We start from the raw sequence: 15,935 nt of genomic DNA, 5'->3' as shown, positions 1-15,935 counted from the left end.
TGTGTATTTAAACAGTCCTTTCATATGCCTGAACTGGCAAGTGGTACTTGTAGATGCCCTGCAGACGTGGTTGTTCAGTTTGTATCTAATGCATTAAATATTTGGGTTTTAGGTGTGGATGCTGACAGGGGATAAGTTGGAGACAGCCACGTGTACAGCCAAGAACGCGCATTTGGTGACACGGACACAGGACATCCATATATTCAGACTAGTGAGTAACACCCATGTACCCCTCTCAGAAGACTTGTTTGGGGCCCGAATTCGGGACAGGAGGAATGCTGAGATCACACCTATTTTCCAGCAGGATGTTTTTATTCTTTTGACCCGGCTTTCTGTCCCCTGAGTTTTTGTTTCTCTGAGGGTGTGCTCTGACTCCCTCGGTGTGCTGCCTGTCCTGTCCACGTTACTTTTGCTCCCTCCAAGACTTTTTGGGTTTTTTTCACCCCAATGAGGCAAACCTTCCCCAGTTCCCATCCTTCTCCCCAGGTGACCAACCGTGGGGAAGCCCACCTGGAGCTGAACGCCTTCCGCAGGAAACACGACTGCGCCCTCGTGATCTCGGGGGACTCCCTGGAGGTAGGCTCCCAACCAGGAACAGCCCCAGAGCCCTGTGGCTGGAGGAAACCTTCCTGCACAGCCATCAGTGACGCCTCTGGTCTCTAAATTAGGTGTGTCTGAAGTACTACGAGTACGAGTTCATGGAGCTGGCCTGCCAGTGCCCCGCCGTCGTGTGCTGCCGCTGCGCCCCGACACAGAAGGCCCAGATCGTGCGGCTGCTCCAGGAGAGGACTGGAAAACTCACCTGTGCAGTAGGTAAGGGACTGGTTTGGGAGCACTGGCCATGTAGGATGATGTCTGCTATTTCTTGGTGCGGCCTCCCCTTGAATATTGTGGCAGTTTCGGGCACTGCAATATAAGGAAGATATGAAGCCATTAGAGAGTGTCCAGAGGAGCACAACGAAGATGGGAAGGGCCTTGGGGCCTTATGAGGAGCGGCTGAGGGCACTTGGTGTGTTCAGCTGGAGAAGAGGAGACTGAGGGAGACCTCATTGCAGTTCCAACTTCCATGGGAGGGGAAGAGAAGGGGCAGGCACTGATCTCTGCTCTGTGGGGACCAGGGACAGGACCCCAGGGAATGGCATGGAGTTGTCAGGGGAGATTTAGGGTGGATATTAGAAAAAGGATCTTCCCCCAGAGGGTGGTTGGGCACTGAACAGGCTCCCCAGGGCAGTGGGCACAGCCCCAAGGCTGCCAGAGCTCAAGGAGCATTTGGATGATCCTCTCAGGCACATGGTGTGACTCTTGGGGATGGTCCTGTGCAGGGCTGAGGGATCATGAAGGGACTGGACTCGATGATTATTGTGGATCCCTTCTGTGATTCTTTTGAGTGAACAGTCCCATGTCATCTCATATCACCTGGAAATGCTGGTCTAGGGAGCAGTGTTTTTGTGGGATGATTGCGAAGATGAAGTTTTTCATATGGAAACTTCAATGACCAACTACTCATGAATATTTCTTGTGGTATCTTTGTAAAACAGAGCTTGAACTTGACCAGGTAAAGTGCCACTGTTAATCTGTGAGCTTTATTTCAGCACTGTAGGTATAATGGTACACCTACAAGTTAGATTAATTGATCAGTGACCTGTGGGTCTGTTAAAACAATTAAGATCTGAAATTCCTGATTTTTATTTAAAGTCCTGCTTTTGTGGATAGGGTTCAATGTTTCTTGTAATAATCTGGTGCAGATGCCTTTGGTGGGATTGCAAGTTGCCCTTGTTGCTTAATTCCCAATGTTGTTTGTGCTCCGTCCTGCAGGTGATGGAGGGAATGATGTTAGCATGATTCAGGAGGCTGACTGTGGGGTTGGAGTTGAAGGAAAGGTGAGATTACCTCATGTTTAATAAGAATTCCTATGGCTGGTTTGCAAGTAACTCTTAAATGAATCCTCAGAAATCTGTGCAAGAAAGTGCACAAGCTCCCACAAGAATAATTGTCAGAACAATAGCCTTACCATGAAAAATAATTTGGCTGTAAAGGAGACTACTGTGTAAGGCAGTTCAAATTCATTATTTGGTTCTTGGCAGAATCCCTGCATTTGGGCCACCATGGTTACTTTTTGGGTTTTTAATCATGCCTAGATACTCCAAATGCTGTAGTTATAATTACACTGATAGCATATACCCTACACATACAATTAAAACCTGTTTAGGATACAAACTCTGGGTTAGAACTCTGGCTCCCGCATGTGGAGCTGCCTGGAGCGACGGGAGAGGATTTGGCGGCAGCGACAGACTCTGCAGTGAGCCAAAACATTCACACTGAGTGAACTTTTGAGACTGAAAATTTGTGTTCAGAACTAACTCAGTATCAGTGTCACGTTAACATACATGTTGTGAGTCATAATCCAGAGGGTTGCTTAAAATTGGAGGCCAAGGTTCAAATGGGAATTCTCATAGTTTTGCTTTTCGCTTAAAAACCACGGTGGAAGGCAGAAGTGCTGAGGTAATCCTCTTCCTCACCTAATGTATTGCAAATATTCTTGGAAATTCTGTCAATAACTAAATAATAATACAGTATTGCTGTGTTTCCAGTAATGAAATGATCTCACTGTGCTTTTACTTGCTGTTGTTCACAGGAAGGAAAGCAGGCATCACTCGCAGCAGATTTCTCTATCACTCAGTTTAAACATCTGGGTCGTTTGCTGATGGTGCACGGAAGGAACAGCTACAAGAGGTCTGCAGCCCTCAGTCAGTTTGTGATCCACAGGAGTCTGTGCATCAGCACAATGCAGGTGAATGGACTGCCATGAGGGTTTTTCCAAAGAAGGGATGAAAAAAGCCAGATCCTAAAGTAAAGGTCCGGTGTGTTTCATTTTGGATGGACCTATTTGTCCTGAAAATTTTCATGAGTTGGAACTCAGATTGTTACTTTGGTATGAAAACACATGAGAAACTTCCTAGTGTTGGACAAATATCAGCAACTTCTCCAAAACTGGACAAACAATATTCTACCTTAGAAAACACGGGTGTGTGCAGAGTGTCATCGCTGTTGTTTGGTAGTGCTTGGAAATGCTCAAAATCAGAAGCAGGGAAATGCTCTCAAGGCTTCTGCTGAGTAAGTGCATTTGTTTTCCAGGTGTGTTTTAACTTTGGTCTCTCACTGTTTGAAGGCCTTAGTTTTGATTTGGAATTCACACCTGTGCAGAGCCTCACTGCAACAAAAATGCGATTGCCAGTTGGCAGGGAGAGTTGAAAGAGATTTTAAAGAGTTCATGAGCCAAATTCTGTTCTTAGCTGTGGTGACTTGAGTGGAAGTTACAGTTAAGGACAGAGGTTACTCTTTGGAAGGTGCTATTTCCACACCACAATGCACTGATACATTCCTTAAAAATTCTAAGTATTTTTTTGAGTGAATTACCTGATATGTTGGAGAATCTGGTTCTGCCCTCTTCCCTTTTTAGGATAGGGAAGAGGATGCACAGAGACAGACAGTTCAAACTCAGAGGACAGTGTAGCTAAAAAAAAAAAGAACAGAAAACAAACCTGTAACTTCTGCCAAAAAAAAATAAAAATCTTGAATTCTTTGGAGTTTTGTATTAATGAGTGTTCACCCTTTTTTACATTGAGAAAGTATCATCCAGGCATAAATAAGGATGCACCTGTCCTTCAGAGCTTCTGGATGGCTTTGATTGAACCAGTGGACTTTGGAGGAAACTCTTTATGTTCTTTTCTGTGGAATTACATTACAAGAAGATTTCTAGAACAGCTCTCCAGTGTTTGCTGTTCAATATAACTTCCATCCAAGATTTGCCTAGGAATAAAAAGGGTTGGCATTACATTAGTCTGTCTTACTTTCAGGAATTTGGAGAACCCACTGCAAGTATGTTCCAGTTTGAACAGAGAGTATTTTTAAGCTGTTACTTTTACTGCAATATCTTAGTACTTAAAAATCTCTTTTCTTTTCTAGGCTGTTTTCTCATCAGTATTTTACTTTGCTTCAGTTCCTCTCTACCAAGGCTTCCTCATCATTGGGTAAGAGTTCACTTTTTTACTAATAGCGAGGAAACCTGTGCACAATGAGTAGATTTGGGCTAATTAACATTGTCCCTCTTCACTCTGTGTTTCCCTGCACCACTCCAGGAGATGGATGTGATCCTTGTCCCCTCTCTGCTCCTCTGCTCTGAGCAAATGCAGTGCAGACATTTGTAGAAACCTTTCCAAAAGGTGGTTTGTCACATTTGGAACATGTGAAACAACCCATTCTCCAGGATCTGTTCCCTGGATCCCAGTAAAATGCAGAGGAACAATTGTTATGGTGTGGTGCCTGCACAGCAGTGAGAGCCAGGGTCCAGCTCCTGACAGTGTCAGAAAGAGGGACAACCCAACCTCTTCAGCAGGAGGAGACAGTTCCTGTCTAAAATATGGGGTTGCAGGTGTAATCCCAATATGACTTCTTATACTTCTGAGTACTTAATTAAAAAAAAAAAAGGCAAATTCATCATGTTTGGCTTCTGAGGCAAACAGAATCAAACCTGAACAGAGCAGGTTTTGGGGTTGGGGACAGGTCTGTCCTTGCCTCCATTAATAACCCAGTAACACCAGTTGCATCACTTGAAGCAATTACCTGTGTGAGTGTTCCTGATCAAAAGTCACTCAAAAAGCCAATCCTGCAGCTTTGCCCTACATGCAAAACCCCGGTGTGTTCCCTTTGCAAGTTTTTATAATATCTACATTATTTGGCACCTAAAGACTGGCATTTTTGTTTGCTCATCTACACCTGAGATAATTTACTTGTCTTCTACCTTCTTCCCAGGTACTCTACAATTTACACAATGTTTCCAGTGTTTTCTCTTGTCCTGGACAAGGATGTTAAATCTGAAGTTGCAATGTTGTACCCAGAGCTCTACAAAGATCTGCTTAAGGTGGGGGAGACTCTTGTTTGTCTGTTTTGGCTTAAGGCAAGGTCCCCATCTTGATTTGAAACTCTCTAAATGTGTAAAGTCAAATATATTGTCAAGAAATCCAGAACTTCATCGGGCATTTTCAAGCAAAATTGTTTTAAAGGCAAATTTGAATTAATAGATAGAACCAGATTTCCTGGCAGATACTTATTGAATGCTACATGAAATGCAATTTATTAAAAACGGCTGGGGAGGTAGAAGTTCCATTCTGTGGGAAATTCTAAGGATTAAATATTACCACTTTCTTCCAAAATAAAGGGAAAAGAGAAATTGTCAGGGATTTGGAGCTATCCTGAAGCCAGAAAAAGGAATGAGGGGAAGGGATATGCTCATTTGATTGAGGGGGGGGTTTCTATAGAGGTTCCTCCATAGAAATTTACCTTGAGGATGATCTAAAGGCACTTAAAGCTTTGCTTGCTGTGCCATTTTTGTAACTTTAGCATCAAAGTCATGTCCTTCTCCTTAGACAAAGAAAAGTTAATTTGATGTTTACCATAGAAATATCAGGCAGGTAAACCTTGTCTTAGTTTCCTTTTTATTTTTTATTCTTCCTCCCTGGAAAATGTTCTGAATAACTGGGGTATGCAGCCTGGGAACATCTTTCTTAATTGAAGGAAAGGGTGGACTGAGTCTTCAACATATCCTTTCCCTCAAGGATTTCTGTTAAACAGATACTCTCAGAAGCAAAGCCTGTTTTTCCAGCAGCCTCAATAAGTCTCCATCTGGTTTCACTTGTATGTTGTCTCTTATGTCATAAACCACTAATTCTTCAGCCATCCTTAGGCCTGGTCTAAACATAGGAGTTTTTTGTACTGGTATAGCTGTGTTGGCTGGAGATGCTTTTTTAAAAACCTATCTGCCTTCAATATGATGGTGATTTGTGTGTGTCTAGAAAAATAATATCAATATATTCACATATATGTCTGTACACACATCTTATATTTCACAGTACAGTGACTAAACTCCTGAGACATCTTTGCACTGAATTAACTGTGTGTGCAGTGAGGATGGGGCTGTGCTGTGTGAGCAGTTGAGTTCCTTAGTCCCAGGTCTCCTTCGTGCACTCGCAAAAATGAGAATAAAGAGAGAGTAACTCAAGGCTGGTTGATTTGTTTTATTTATTTATTTTCCCCCCAAATCATCTTCAAATTCTGTTTTATTAATTTCTGAGTTGATCTGTAAGTGACTGTTCATAAAAGAAAACCCCAATGGAGCTTTGTCTTTTTTTCCCCCCCAGGGGCGACCGTTGTCATACAAAACGTTTTTAATATGGGTCTTAATAAGCATCTATCAAGGTAAGAAATTAACTTCTGCTTGTGCCTTGAGATGTTTTAATGTATCTGGATATCTAATTTTTGGTATTGCAGGAAGTTAAGTAAGGCATGAAGTGAATTTCACAAATATCCTTGTGATAATGATTATTTTTTTTTTTTTGTCTAGAAAGTGTCGGTAGCTTTACTAAAGGAAGAAATTATCTAAAATCTAATATTGGCAGCAGTTTGTCAATCCTGTTCTAGACAGAGATGTAGAAGTTCAAACCATCATTGGAACCACCATCCTTTGCAATTTTGTGCAAGTTCCTTTCAGTGCTGTCATTGCTCCAGCTGTAAAGTAGAGCTTATGGCTCTCCCCTTCTTTTGAAAAAACTCAATTCCATAGATTTTGTCAAATCTAGAGATTTTTCAGGTTATTGACAACATGCAAAATACAGCATTTGTAGCCTCTGATTTTACTCAAAACCTGTTTAATGGAAGTGGCAATAGTTCTGGTTGCTTCACAACCATCTGTACTGAAGGGTTAGAGTAGAGCTCAGGTTCTTGATCATATCCCATACACTCTAGTTAGGCTGCTAAAGCAGTTAAGTAAATGCCTTAATTAAAGTGCATGCATTTTCCAAAAATGAGTGTAGTAATGGGGGTATATGTCTAAGAAGGTCTTTTCTTTAATTTTTTCTTTTTTTTTTTGTTAAGTAACCTCAAACTCAAATACTTTCTGAAAGTGTCAATCAGGGAATTGTGGAAAACATGTCAATAACATGGAGCTAAAAGCTAAAATGGCAATATTTCTTGTTTTCCAAAACTCCTTTCTCAACAGGAGTCAGAACAATGGGTCAAAATAAGCAGATAATTGTTATGGATTTAATTGATATTGTCCTCCTCAACAGGGAGTGAATCCAAGAATATAAAATCTCTGTTGGCTTTATTTTCTGAAATCTATCACAGTGCAGTCCCTCAATGGGGATCATGGTCTCCTGGTGCTGAATAACAGTGGCAAAGCTACGGCATTGATAGAAGAGTCACAAGTGGTGGACAGCTAAAGCCAGAGGGTGATGCATGGAGGGAAAGATTCCTCCTTGAGCTAAGACCACTATCTGGTTACAGTGTTTGGTTAAAGTGACTTCACTTGTGAAGTGCTTGATAACCAGAAAACAGCGGGCCAAACAATTGAGCTGGTTGCTAGCAGAGATGAGCCTGACCAAAAACTTGAGCAGTCCTAAATTTTGGAAAGTTCACAGCTGGATTTGAACTTTGTGGCTCGAGCTCTAGTCACTCGCAGGTTTTCCCTTCCCCGTGTGATGGATGTTGGTGTGGATTACTCATGCTGCTAACATGAGTTATTTGTGCAGGTGGCCATGCAGGGCTGTGAGTGTTCCAGAATGGGAGCACGAACAATGCCTCATTAACAGAGCTTTCATGTGTGCTCCTTTTGGGGGGGAAGTGTAAAGGGGAGAGATCTCCATCCGAGCAGCACAAAGAGAGGCTCACTTGTATCCAGTGAGCTTTTCAGCACCTAGCTTACATCTTGGCACTGAGGCAATGCAGTAGGTTTTAGAAGAATTTGATATATTTTAGCTTCCGAGTAGTGACCAACTGCTTTTCTGGGAGGATAGAGTTTCCCAATGTTAGAGATCTCCAGCTGCCAAAGCAGAGTGTATTAATTTCCTATCTACATATGTCTATGAATATGAGAGACTGACATAAAAGTTTTGGTACCTCTGCTGTAACTTTTCCCTGTCTTCTCATCAGTTCTTTCTCCTAAATAGTAACTGATTTGTTGTCATTACATTCATCAGGTTTCATGAAAAACACTCTCAAGATATGATTATGTTTCAGCGTTTCCAAGACCTAACAGTGGGGTTTAGAGCTTAGCCTGGTGTTCAACTCAAATCCTGAAATGTTCCCTTCCCTTGCAGGTAGCATCATCATGTATGGAGCACTGCTCCTCTTTGAATCCGAGTTTGTCCACATTGTTGCCATTTCCTTCACGTCCTTGATTCTCACTGAGTTACTGATGGTGGCCCTGACGATCCAGACGTGGCACTGGCTCATGATAGTGGCTGAGCTGCTCAGTCTCTCCTGCTACATAGCTTCCCTGGTCTTCTTACACGAGTTTATTGGTAAGCTTAATGGCTTCTCTCTGCTCAGGTCATGGTCTGGGTAGGAACAGAACTGTGAAGAGCTGAATTGAGCAACAGGTTGTTGATGGAGCCAACAAATAGGTACAATGATAGTGGTACTACAATAAGTTCTGTGTGATTTGACTACAGTAAGTTCTGTGTGATTTGAAGGCACTTGGAAGGCATTGTATGGTTCCTTTCCATAGCAAATGCTAGGGGAGGTAAAGGTGGTCAGCAGACTGCTGCCCAGCAAATCTCATCCATCCTTTGAGCTCCACCACATATCAGCTGTCTTATGTACCAGTGATCTTTATTTCCATTGGGGAACTGAATTTGAGGTTACAGATTGAAGCCTCTGCCGTTGGATTGAAAGATTTAGTCTTTTAAACTGTGTGAAAAAGCTGCCTCCTAAAATGTACCTTCTTTAACCTGTTAATTAGGGCCCTTCTCTTATGGGTTTGGTTGTTGTTGATTTTTTAGTTGTCTGAAACAGAGCTGATCCTTTTCCCTGGCTAGAGGAAAAAAGGTGAGGAATTCCAGATTCTCCCAATAACTGTCTAGTTGCAAATATCAGACCCACAGAGCTTGTTCCAGTGTTCCTTCAGGAACCACAAGATGTCACTACTTCTTCCGTAAAGCTCTTCCCTAACTCTGAAGGCAGCCAGCATAACTTCCCAATGGGCTGGATTTGCCTCTCTTGGATTTGGTTATACCACCTCCATTTTGAACGAGGCTTTGGCTATTTTTGCAGAGATTCTGAGGTATTCTGAGTCAAGAGGTGTGTTTGCTGGGCTACCAGCCAAGTAGCAGAGGGCAGCTCCCAGACAAGGAGTCCTTAGCACTGCCAGGAGATGGATGGGCCTGTTTCAGGTGGAGTATGGGAGGGCAGTTACCTGTGAGGAGTCACATCCCTTTCAGCCCTTTGCACGCTCTGCACTTCATGTTTCTGCATCTTTTGTGGAAAACAAGGGCAGGAGGGTGAGGAACCAGGTATCGTGTGAGCTTTGAACTTGAGTGTGGAGGTGAGGCATTTTCGAGAAAAATCAGAATGGCCTGGGTTGGAAGGGATGTTAAAGATTATCTAGTTCCAACCCTCTGCCACAGGCAGAAATAAGTGTTGGTAGATCCTTTTCTGCACCTCTTCCCAGCATGAACTTCCCGTCTTGGCTGACTTTGTGCTCTTTTCCTTACACAGATGTTTACTTCATTGCGACTTTGTCATTCTTGTGGAAGGTCACCGTCATCACTCTGGTGAGCTGCCTTCCCCTCTACGTCCTCAAGTACCTGAGGAGAAGGTTTTCTCCCCCAAGCTACTCGAAGCTTACATCCTAGGGCTGCTCTCCCTGCACACCAGAGACAGACATTGCCCATGGCTGAGAGACAAAACCCTGTAGTTGTTCCTATAACGAGTCCATCCGATATTTGCATCTGGATCGTGTGGTAATCTCTGTTACCTGCTGCTTTATTGAAAAAGACTCCACAACTGCCATGAACAGAAACCTGACAATAAAAGGGAGTGTTCTGAGAGTGGAGGCACTTGTTAGTTCATCCAGTTCTTGTCACTTTTGTTCCACTTAACTGGGGTCAAATGCATGTAACTGAGATGGCGATGGGTTTCTCTTGCATGGTTAAAAGTCTGTGAAAGCTGCTAACTGACCTTGGGATTTACATTTGACAATTTTGAAGTGACTTTTTTCAAGTCTCTGTGCTGTTCTTTGCATTGTGTTACGTTGTTTTATATTGTTTGTCTTTTTGATTTAAGTAGTTACATTCTTTTTACATCTTGGAAATCCCTTAATGTAGGTGATGCACTGTACTGCTGACAGCTGATCCCTGATTTATGGCATGCTGTTTCCAGAACGGGGCTCCAGCATGTCGGATCTACACACACATGAGAATCTGAGCCTGGTTGAGATTTTCCTTCAGTTGAAATGTGGTCACCCCAGTGATTTTGGAGGTATCCAGCCATTGATAAATGATAGTCCAAGATGAGGAAACTCAGTTTTGTTTAGCTTTTGTGCTTCCTGTTAAAAGGAGCTGGTGACATAATAGCTTTACTCTGTATTTATTTGTGCAGGGGAAAATTATCTAAACTAAAGCAAATCCTCTTTGGAACAGAAATTTGCAGTTGATCATACTTGAAATGTGTCGACAACGTGAGAAGAGACTTGTACTGTTCTGCAGACAATGTGGCAGACGTGTCTTGAATCCTTGGAGACTGAAAGGAGAGGTCACAGAGCTGCTACTCCTCACAGCTACACGAAATCTGTTTCCTGTTAGGGTGAAACTCTGAGGATGAGCTGCAAATAAGCTGAGCCACTCCTAGGTGGGTGTTGTTAATGACATACTCCCTGCAGAGAGGCAGTTTTTGGAACCTTGCACTTGCTTTGCTCTGGAAACCAAACTTGAATCACAGGAGTGGGTTCATACAAAGGCATTGGGCTCGTGTGCAGAGCAAATTCACGTATTTTTTAGTTTTCAGAAATTAAACTCAGTGAGTTCTGGTGTTATGATTAACTTTGGCCCACATTATAATATCATGAGGAGAGCAACACATGCTTGGGCTTCTCAGGAGAAGGACGGAGAGTTACAAGAACCTTTTAGGGTTGTGTTTATGCATCAGACATGGATGAGCTTTTAGTGGCAGCCATCCTCATCTAAAGGCTGTTTAGTCTGGGCTAAATTAGTTGCTTGCTGTCTTGTTCCCACATCATAAAAACCATGGCTGGAGCTGGCACTGCTTGGCGCCGTTGGGAGTCGGTTGCACAGGAGAGGCAGAGCCCGGAGCTGAGCTCCCTTCTCCAATCTCAAGGCACAGCCCAGAGGTCTCACTTCTCCAATCACAAGGAAACCCTTCCAGGTCAGGGCCACTGTGTTGCTGTGAGGTGCAGAAGCTCCCTGGTCATCTCTGTGCCATGTTGAACCTCTTTAAAGGGCTGCCAGCTTCTGCTGCCATTGCTACAGGCATTCACTGTCTCAAGCTGCACAGTGCTGCATTAAAAGGTCTGATGTGAAAATTGGTGGAAAATGGGAATGTTGTTCTAAAAGAATCTGTGTTGGCCCATAGTGGTGTGTCTCAAATTTTCAGATCTAAGATAGCTGTGGCTTGTGTGGTTGATGTGTGGCAGTTGCTCCAGGGAATGTTTTGCACAACCTGACCTGCCTTCCTTGCTCTTAGCTCCTATGAGTAAATATCAAAGGGCAGGGGAAGCAAGTTCCAGAAGTTTTAGAAAAAATTGGATGTGTTTCATAATGCACGTGGCTTGGGGTGAGAGGAAGGTGCAAGTCTGTATGAGCTTGTTGTTTCATGTGGGGGAAACCCTCTTGATTTAGAAAAGTAAGTTTCAAAATCCTTCAGGAATAGGGACAGAGAACACTTTTTAACACACTGATTTTTCTTGTGTGCCAGCCTTCCAGTTAGGCTCTGGACTGAAGTCCTTATAGATAGCAACTTCAGAAACACCCTGCTGGCTAAGAAAAGCTAATTCTTGGTATTCACCTTTTCATAATATTTTGAAAATTTGCCCTTTTCCCTTCTCCTCTAATATCTTTATCTTAAAAGTAGTAATAATATACATTTCTACTTATTTGATTCTCAAGTTCATGTTGGGAAAAGCCCTAGAAGTCCAGCATTCCCAGCAATTTGTGTCGTGGAGGAAAAGCAGTGCCTGAACAGCCCATCTAGGGGGAGTTGGGCCTTAACAGCCTTTTGTGAATTATCCCACTTTGCCAAAAAGATCCTTAACGTTGTCTTTATTGTGACTTGCTACAGCTCCTGGGTAATGTCGGCCCTGCCGCTGTTCTGGAGTCCCCAGGCAGCATTTCACAGAATCACAAAATCACAGAATGGTTTGGGTTGGGAGGGACCTGAAAGCTCATCCAGTGCCACCCCCTGCCCATGGGCAGGGACACCTTCCACTAGCCCAGGTTGCTCCAAGCCCCGTCCAACCTGGCCTTGGACACTTCCAGGGATGGGGCAGCCACAGCTTCTCTGGGCAACCTGTACCAGGGCCTCCCCACCCTCACAGGGAACAATTTCTTCCTAACATTCAGTCTAATTTAAGTAGGTTTAAGTACAAGAACCAAGAATTTCTTTTGGCCTAATGTGTGACTGAGCAGTCCAGTCCCTGTGGCTGTTGGTGAACACCCTCAGCACCCGTCGGTGTCAAGCCCTGTCCCTTCTCACGTGTGTTAGTGGTCAAACATCCTGCAGCAACAACAGTGCCATGCTACTGTGTGTAAATATTTGAGATGTGTATATGGTAGAATTCACTGTTTCCTGAAGTCAATACAGTTTACACTGAGTGGACCATATTTGCAAACTATTAGCTCACACCAAGAAAGGGAGTGAATTGTGATTTCATTTGTATTTATTGAATCATAACTTTAATAACACACATTTGGTGGAATTGATAATGATCCATAGCTGTGTTTTGGGGTGCAGATTATGTTCCTTTGCAGCTCGTGTTTTTGCACAAGGTTGTAAATCCAGGAAGTAATTGCTGTCTGGATACACACTGAATTTTTAAAAGCAATCAGAAAACTAAAACTGCCATCTAAGAAACAGCAGGAAAGAGGAATGCTTCTATTTTTCAAGTTTAGCACTTTATGTTTGCAATCTATTTCTCTTAAGTTATTTAAAAATGTTTTTAAAAGCAAAGTTTAATACGTATGTTCATATTTACTGTACATTGGAATAAATGGATTCTCTTCTGGAAATTTAATCTTTTCCTCTAGTAGGCTCATAATTTGTACTTTCTGAGAGTGAAGCATTGTTTTCTTCTTCTGTATAGTATCTGGTTTGTAGCCTTGGTGTTCTTACTATTCCTTTATTTGTCTGGTTTATGTAGCAGTTCATATCTAACTCTTGTGCTTTGGGACTGTGCTCCAGGTGATGCTCTAGGGTTGGGTGTGTGTCCCACCTTGTGCTCCTGCTTCCCATGGCTCCAGGTGATGCTGTAGGGTTGGGTGTGTGTCCCACCTTGTGCTCCTGCTTCCCATGGCTCCAGGTGATGCTGTAGGGTTGGGTGTGTGTCCCACCTTGTGCTCCTGCTTCCCTGCTGTAGGGAAGCCAGTGCTCTGTGCTGAGCTGCTGTGGTGGTAAATTAATGTGTAGGTTTTCTGACACAAACTGTTTTCTTCTTGCCTTTCTGCAATAATTCCACATGTCACAACCCTCTTCATCCCTTTTTTCCCCCCTTTCTCTCTGCATTTGTTTTCTCCATAGAGCTGGTCCTGTTCATCTGTGCAAACATTCATTTCACTCAGCTCAAGGCACAATGGAAACACAACGTTCTTTATTCAACAGCAGCAGCTTAAATCTGTGCAGGGTCTTATCAGAAGTGGGCTGAGGAGTGATGAGTGACATCCCTGGTGTCCCCTTGGGGTTGAGAACTGTGTGCTGAGGGCTGTAGCTGTGGCTGGGCCAAATTGAGCAGCACCAAGGGTGTTTCTCTGTGGTCTCCTGAGCTCTCACAGTGAAACGCCGGGACAGCCTCCCTCGTCCTCTGTAGTTGCTGGGGGGAGTTTTGCTGTAGTTGAGCTGGGTTTGTCAGAGAGCCCCAGAGAGCCAGGTGTGTGAATCCCTAAAGCTGCTCTTTTGGCTTTAGCTGTTGAAGAAAGCTGCTGCAGCCTCTGATGCATCATAAATCCCTGGTTTGCAAAGTAGTGCCCTGAACCAGGGATGGGGGCTCACTGTCCTGAGGTCTGTGCAGGGAACTGTTCCCATGGGATTGGGTGCATCTCCACAATTGCTGGGGCCAGTCCAGTGCCCACTTCAGCATGAGCTGGATGGGCTCTTTTATTTATTATTAGTTATTTATAAGTATTATACTTATTATATACTTATTTCATAAGTATTAAACTATGATTTGCATGAGATCCTGGGTTTCACAGCTTTGCCAATATGGTCCATTACTACTGCCTACGACAACTTGTGTACTTATATGCCTTTGAGAACATTTTTAATTGTTAAAATTGTTTAAGAAAATCAATGTTAAGTTAATTTAATTTTTAATGGGGAAATGGATTCTGGTGTCAAAATGGTATTTACTGTGATGCCGATGTTTTGTACCTGTCATCTAGTTAAACAACGTGTAAATACTCTTGAGTCAAGAGAAATATGAATGCCAATTATTTATTGTTCTGTGGAGTTATATGTTGCAGATGTGTAAGAACTTTAAAAGGGAATGTTGTAAAACAAGGTGGAAAAATAAATTTTATGCAACTTCTTTACTTCATCCATGTATGATGCACCTGGTTAGCCGTGGCATGATCAGTCCCAGATGTGTGCAGATGGAATTGTCAGGATGTAGGGCAAGCTGCATTGTGGCCCTTTAATTTGTTTGTGTGGGAAATGCATATCCAAGGCACGAGCAGTGTTTTGTGCTGATCAGTGTAGAGCTGCTTCCTTAAATTCAGATTTCTAAGAGTCTTAAGAGGGTCGTTCCTGCTGGTACCCACTGCTGTGAGTTAGGAGAAAGTCTTTCATTTGAAACATAGATATTTGCAGCTCTTGGAACAGCAGTGATGCAATAGGAACAGCTATTTTTGGAATGTTCTCATCACTTGAATATTTGATTAAGTGACTGGCTCGACACAAGAGCAGTCCCAGGGCCAGGGCTGGCTGCCCCAACACGGGGTCAGAAATGGGGGAGAGGCAGGAGTTTAACATGGAATACTGTCCACTGGGGAAGTGTCCATAATGTTGATTACGAACACAGTACAACAGTTTTCTACCAAAAATGTGATAGAGCCATAAACACTTAAAAAAAAGAAAATTAAAAATGGAATTGGGTAAAGTAAATCTCTAACTTGGGAGACTATTTAATGAAAGCAGTGATAAACTCTCCCTCAGATCATTAAACATCTATAAAAGTGTTTATTTTAGATTCCATTGGACACAGATGCCCTTTTTCATGATTAACTTTTTTTTGTATAAAATAGTTAATGCAAATATTAAATAAACAATTTTTGTGATGTTTGCACACATCAAATGAATGGTGTAGACTCCAGAAATTACAGGAACAGACTTTGCTCCCAAGTGTTACCAATTTCCCACTCTAAATGGGTTACATAAGCCCTAGTTAGTGGTTCTTTTAATTTATGGATGGTTTCTTTTTAATGGTGAAATGTGTAATTAAAAAAAGCTAGAAATAGTTTTTCTAAACTCACTCTGGAAGGGGAAGGAGAATTTCAGCAATTTTTTTTTTTTCACCCAAACATTGCATAATAGTAGAAATGTCAAAGATTTCCGTGGGGCTTCATTTCATTCTTCATGTGGCTGTGGTCATACAAGAAGTTTGAACGCTGCAGGGGTTGGCAGATTTTTGGAAGAGCACGCATCCTGGGATAAGTTTTCAGCCTAGGCTTTACCAGAGGATGCCAGTGCTCTTGTTTTTGAAATTGTGGTTGTATTCTACACAAGTGTGTCTTTTTTTTTTTTTTTCTCCCCTTTTTTCTCCTGGAAAAAAGAAGAAGGAATAGGTGCTGGCTGTAATTGGGTGTCTGACTCTGGCCCTGTGCCTGACGTGTTGTATGGAGCTGTACAGAGGTTTTCCTGTACCATAAACTATTTGG

The 15,935-nt window shown here is 42.7% G+C and overlaps 1 protein-coding gene and 1 long non-coding RNA gene across 2 annotated transcripts in view; both read left to right on the top strand.

Annotated features, from left to right (window-relative positions):
• Positions 1–12,275, top strand: part of ATP9A (ATPase phospholipid transporting 9A (putative)) — a 53,492-nt gene extending 41,217 nt beyond the window's left edge. The window contains exons 19-28 of the mRNA XM_029960334.1: positions 113–211; positions 487–576; positions 669–813; positions 1,816–1,880; positions 2,636–2,791; positions 3,967–4,031; positions 4,813–4,921; positions 6,198–6,255; positions 8,154–8,357; positions 9,553–12,275. Of these exons, the coding sequence (XP_029816194.1) occupies positions 113–211; positions 487–576; positions 669–813; positions 1,816–1,880; positions 2,636–2,791; positions 3,967–4,031; positions 4,813–4,921; positions 6,198–6,255; positions 8,154–8,357; positions 9,553–9,689 (1,128 nt within the window). The 3' untranslated portion in view covers positions 9,690–12,275. The remainder of the gene's footprint in view (positions 1–112; positions 212–486; positions 577–668; positions 814–1,815; positions 1,881–2,635; positions 2,792–3,966; positions 4,032–4,812; positions 4,922–6,197; positions 6,256–8,153; positions 8,358–9,552) is intronic.
• Positions 12,276–12,304: 29 nt separating this feature from the next.
• Positions 12,305–14,596, top strand: LOC108639950. The gene is made up of 2 exons (XR_001920851.2): positions 12,305–13,248; positions 13,308–14,596. It is a non-coding gene; the product is annotated as an uncharacterized LOC108639950 (long non-coding RNA).
• Positions 14,597–15,935: the final 1,339 nt, after the last annotated feature.

The sequence above is a fragment of the Manacus vitellinus genome, unplaced genomic scaffold (genome assembly GCF_001715985.3).
Source record: "Manacus vitellinus isolate BGI_N305 unplaced genomic scaffold, ASM171598v3 scaffold_26_pilon, whole genome shotgun sequence".
In the NCBI taxonomy this organism is placed as follows: Eukaryota; Metazoa; Chordata; class Aves; order Passeriformes; family Pipridae; genus Manacus; species Manacus vitellinus.
Note: the sequence above shows the minus strand (reverse complement) of the source record. Positions and strands in the feature narration are given on the sequence as shown.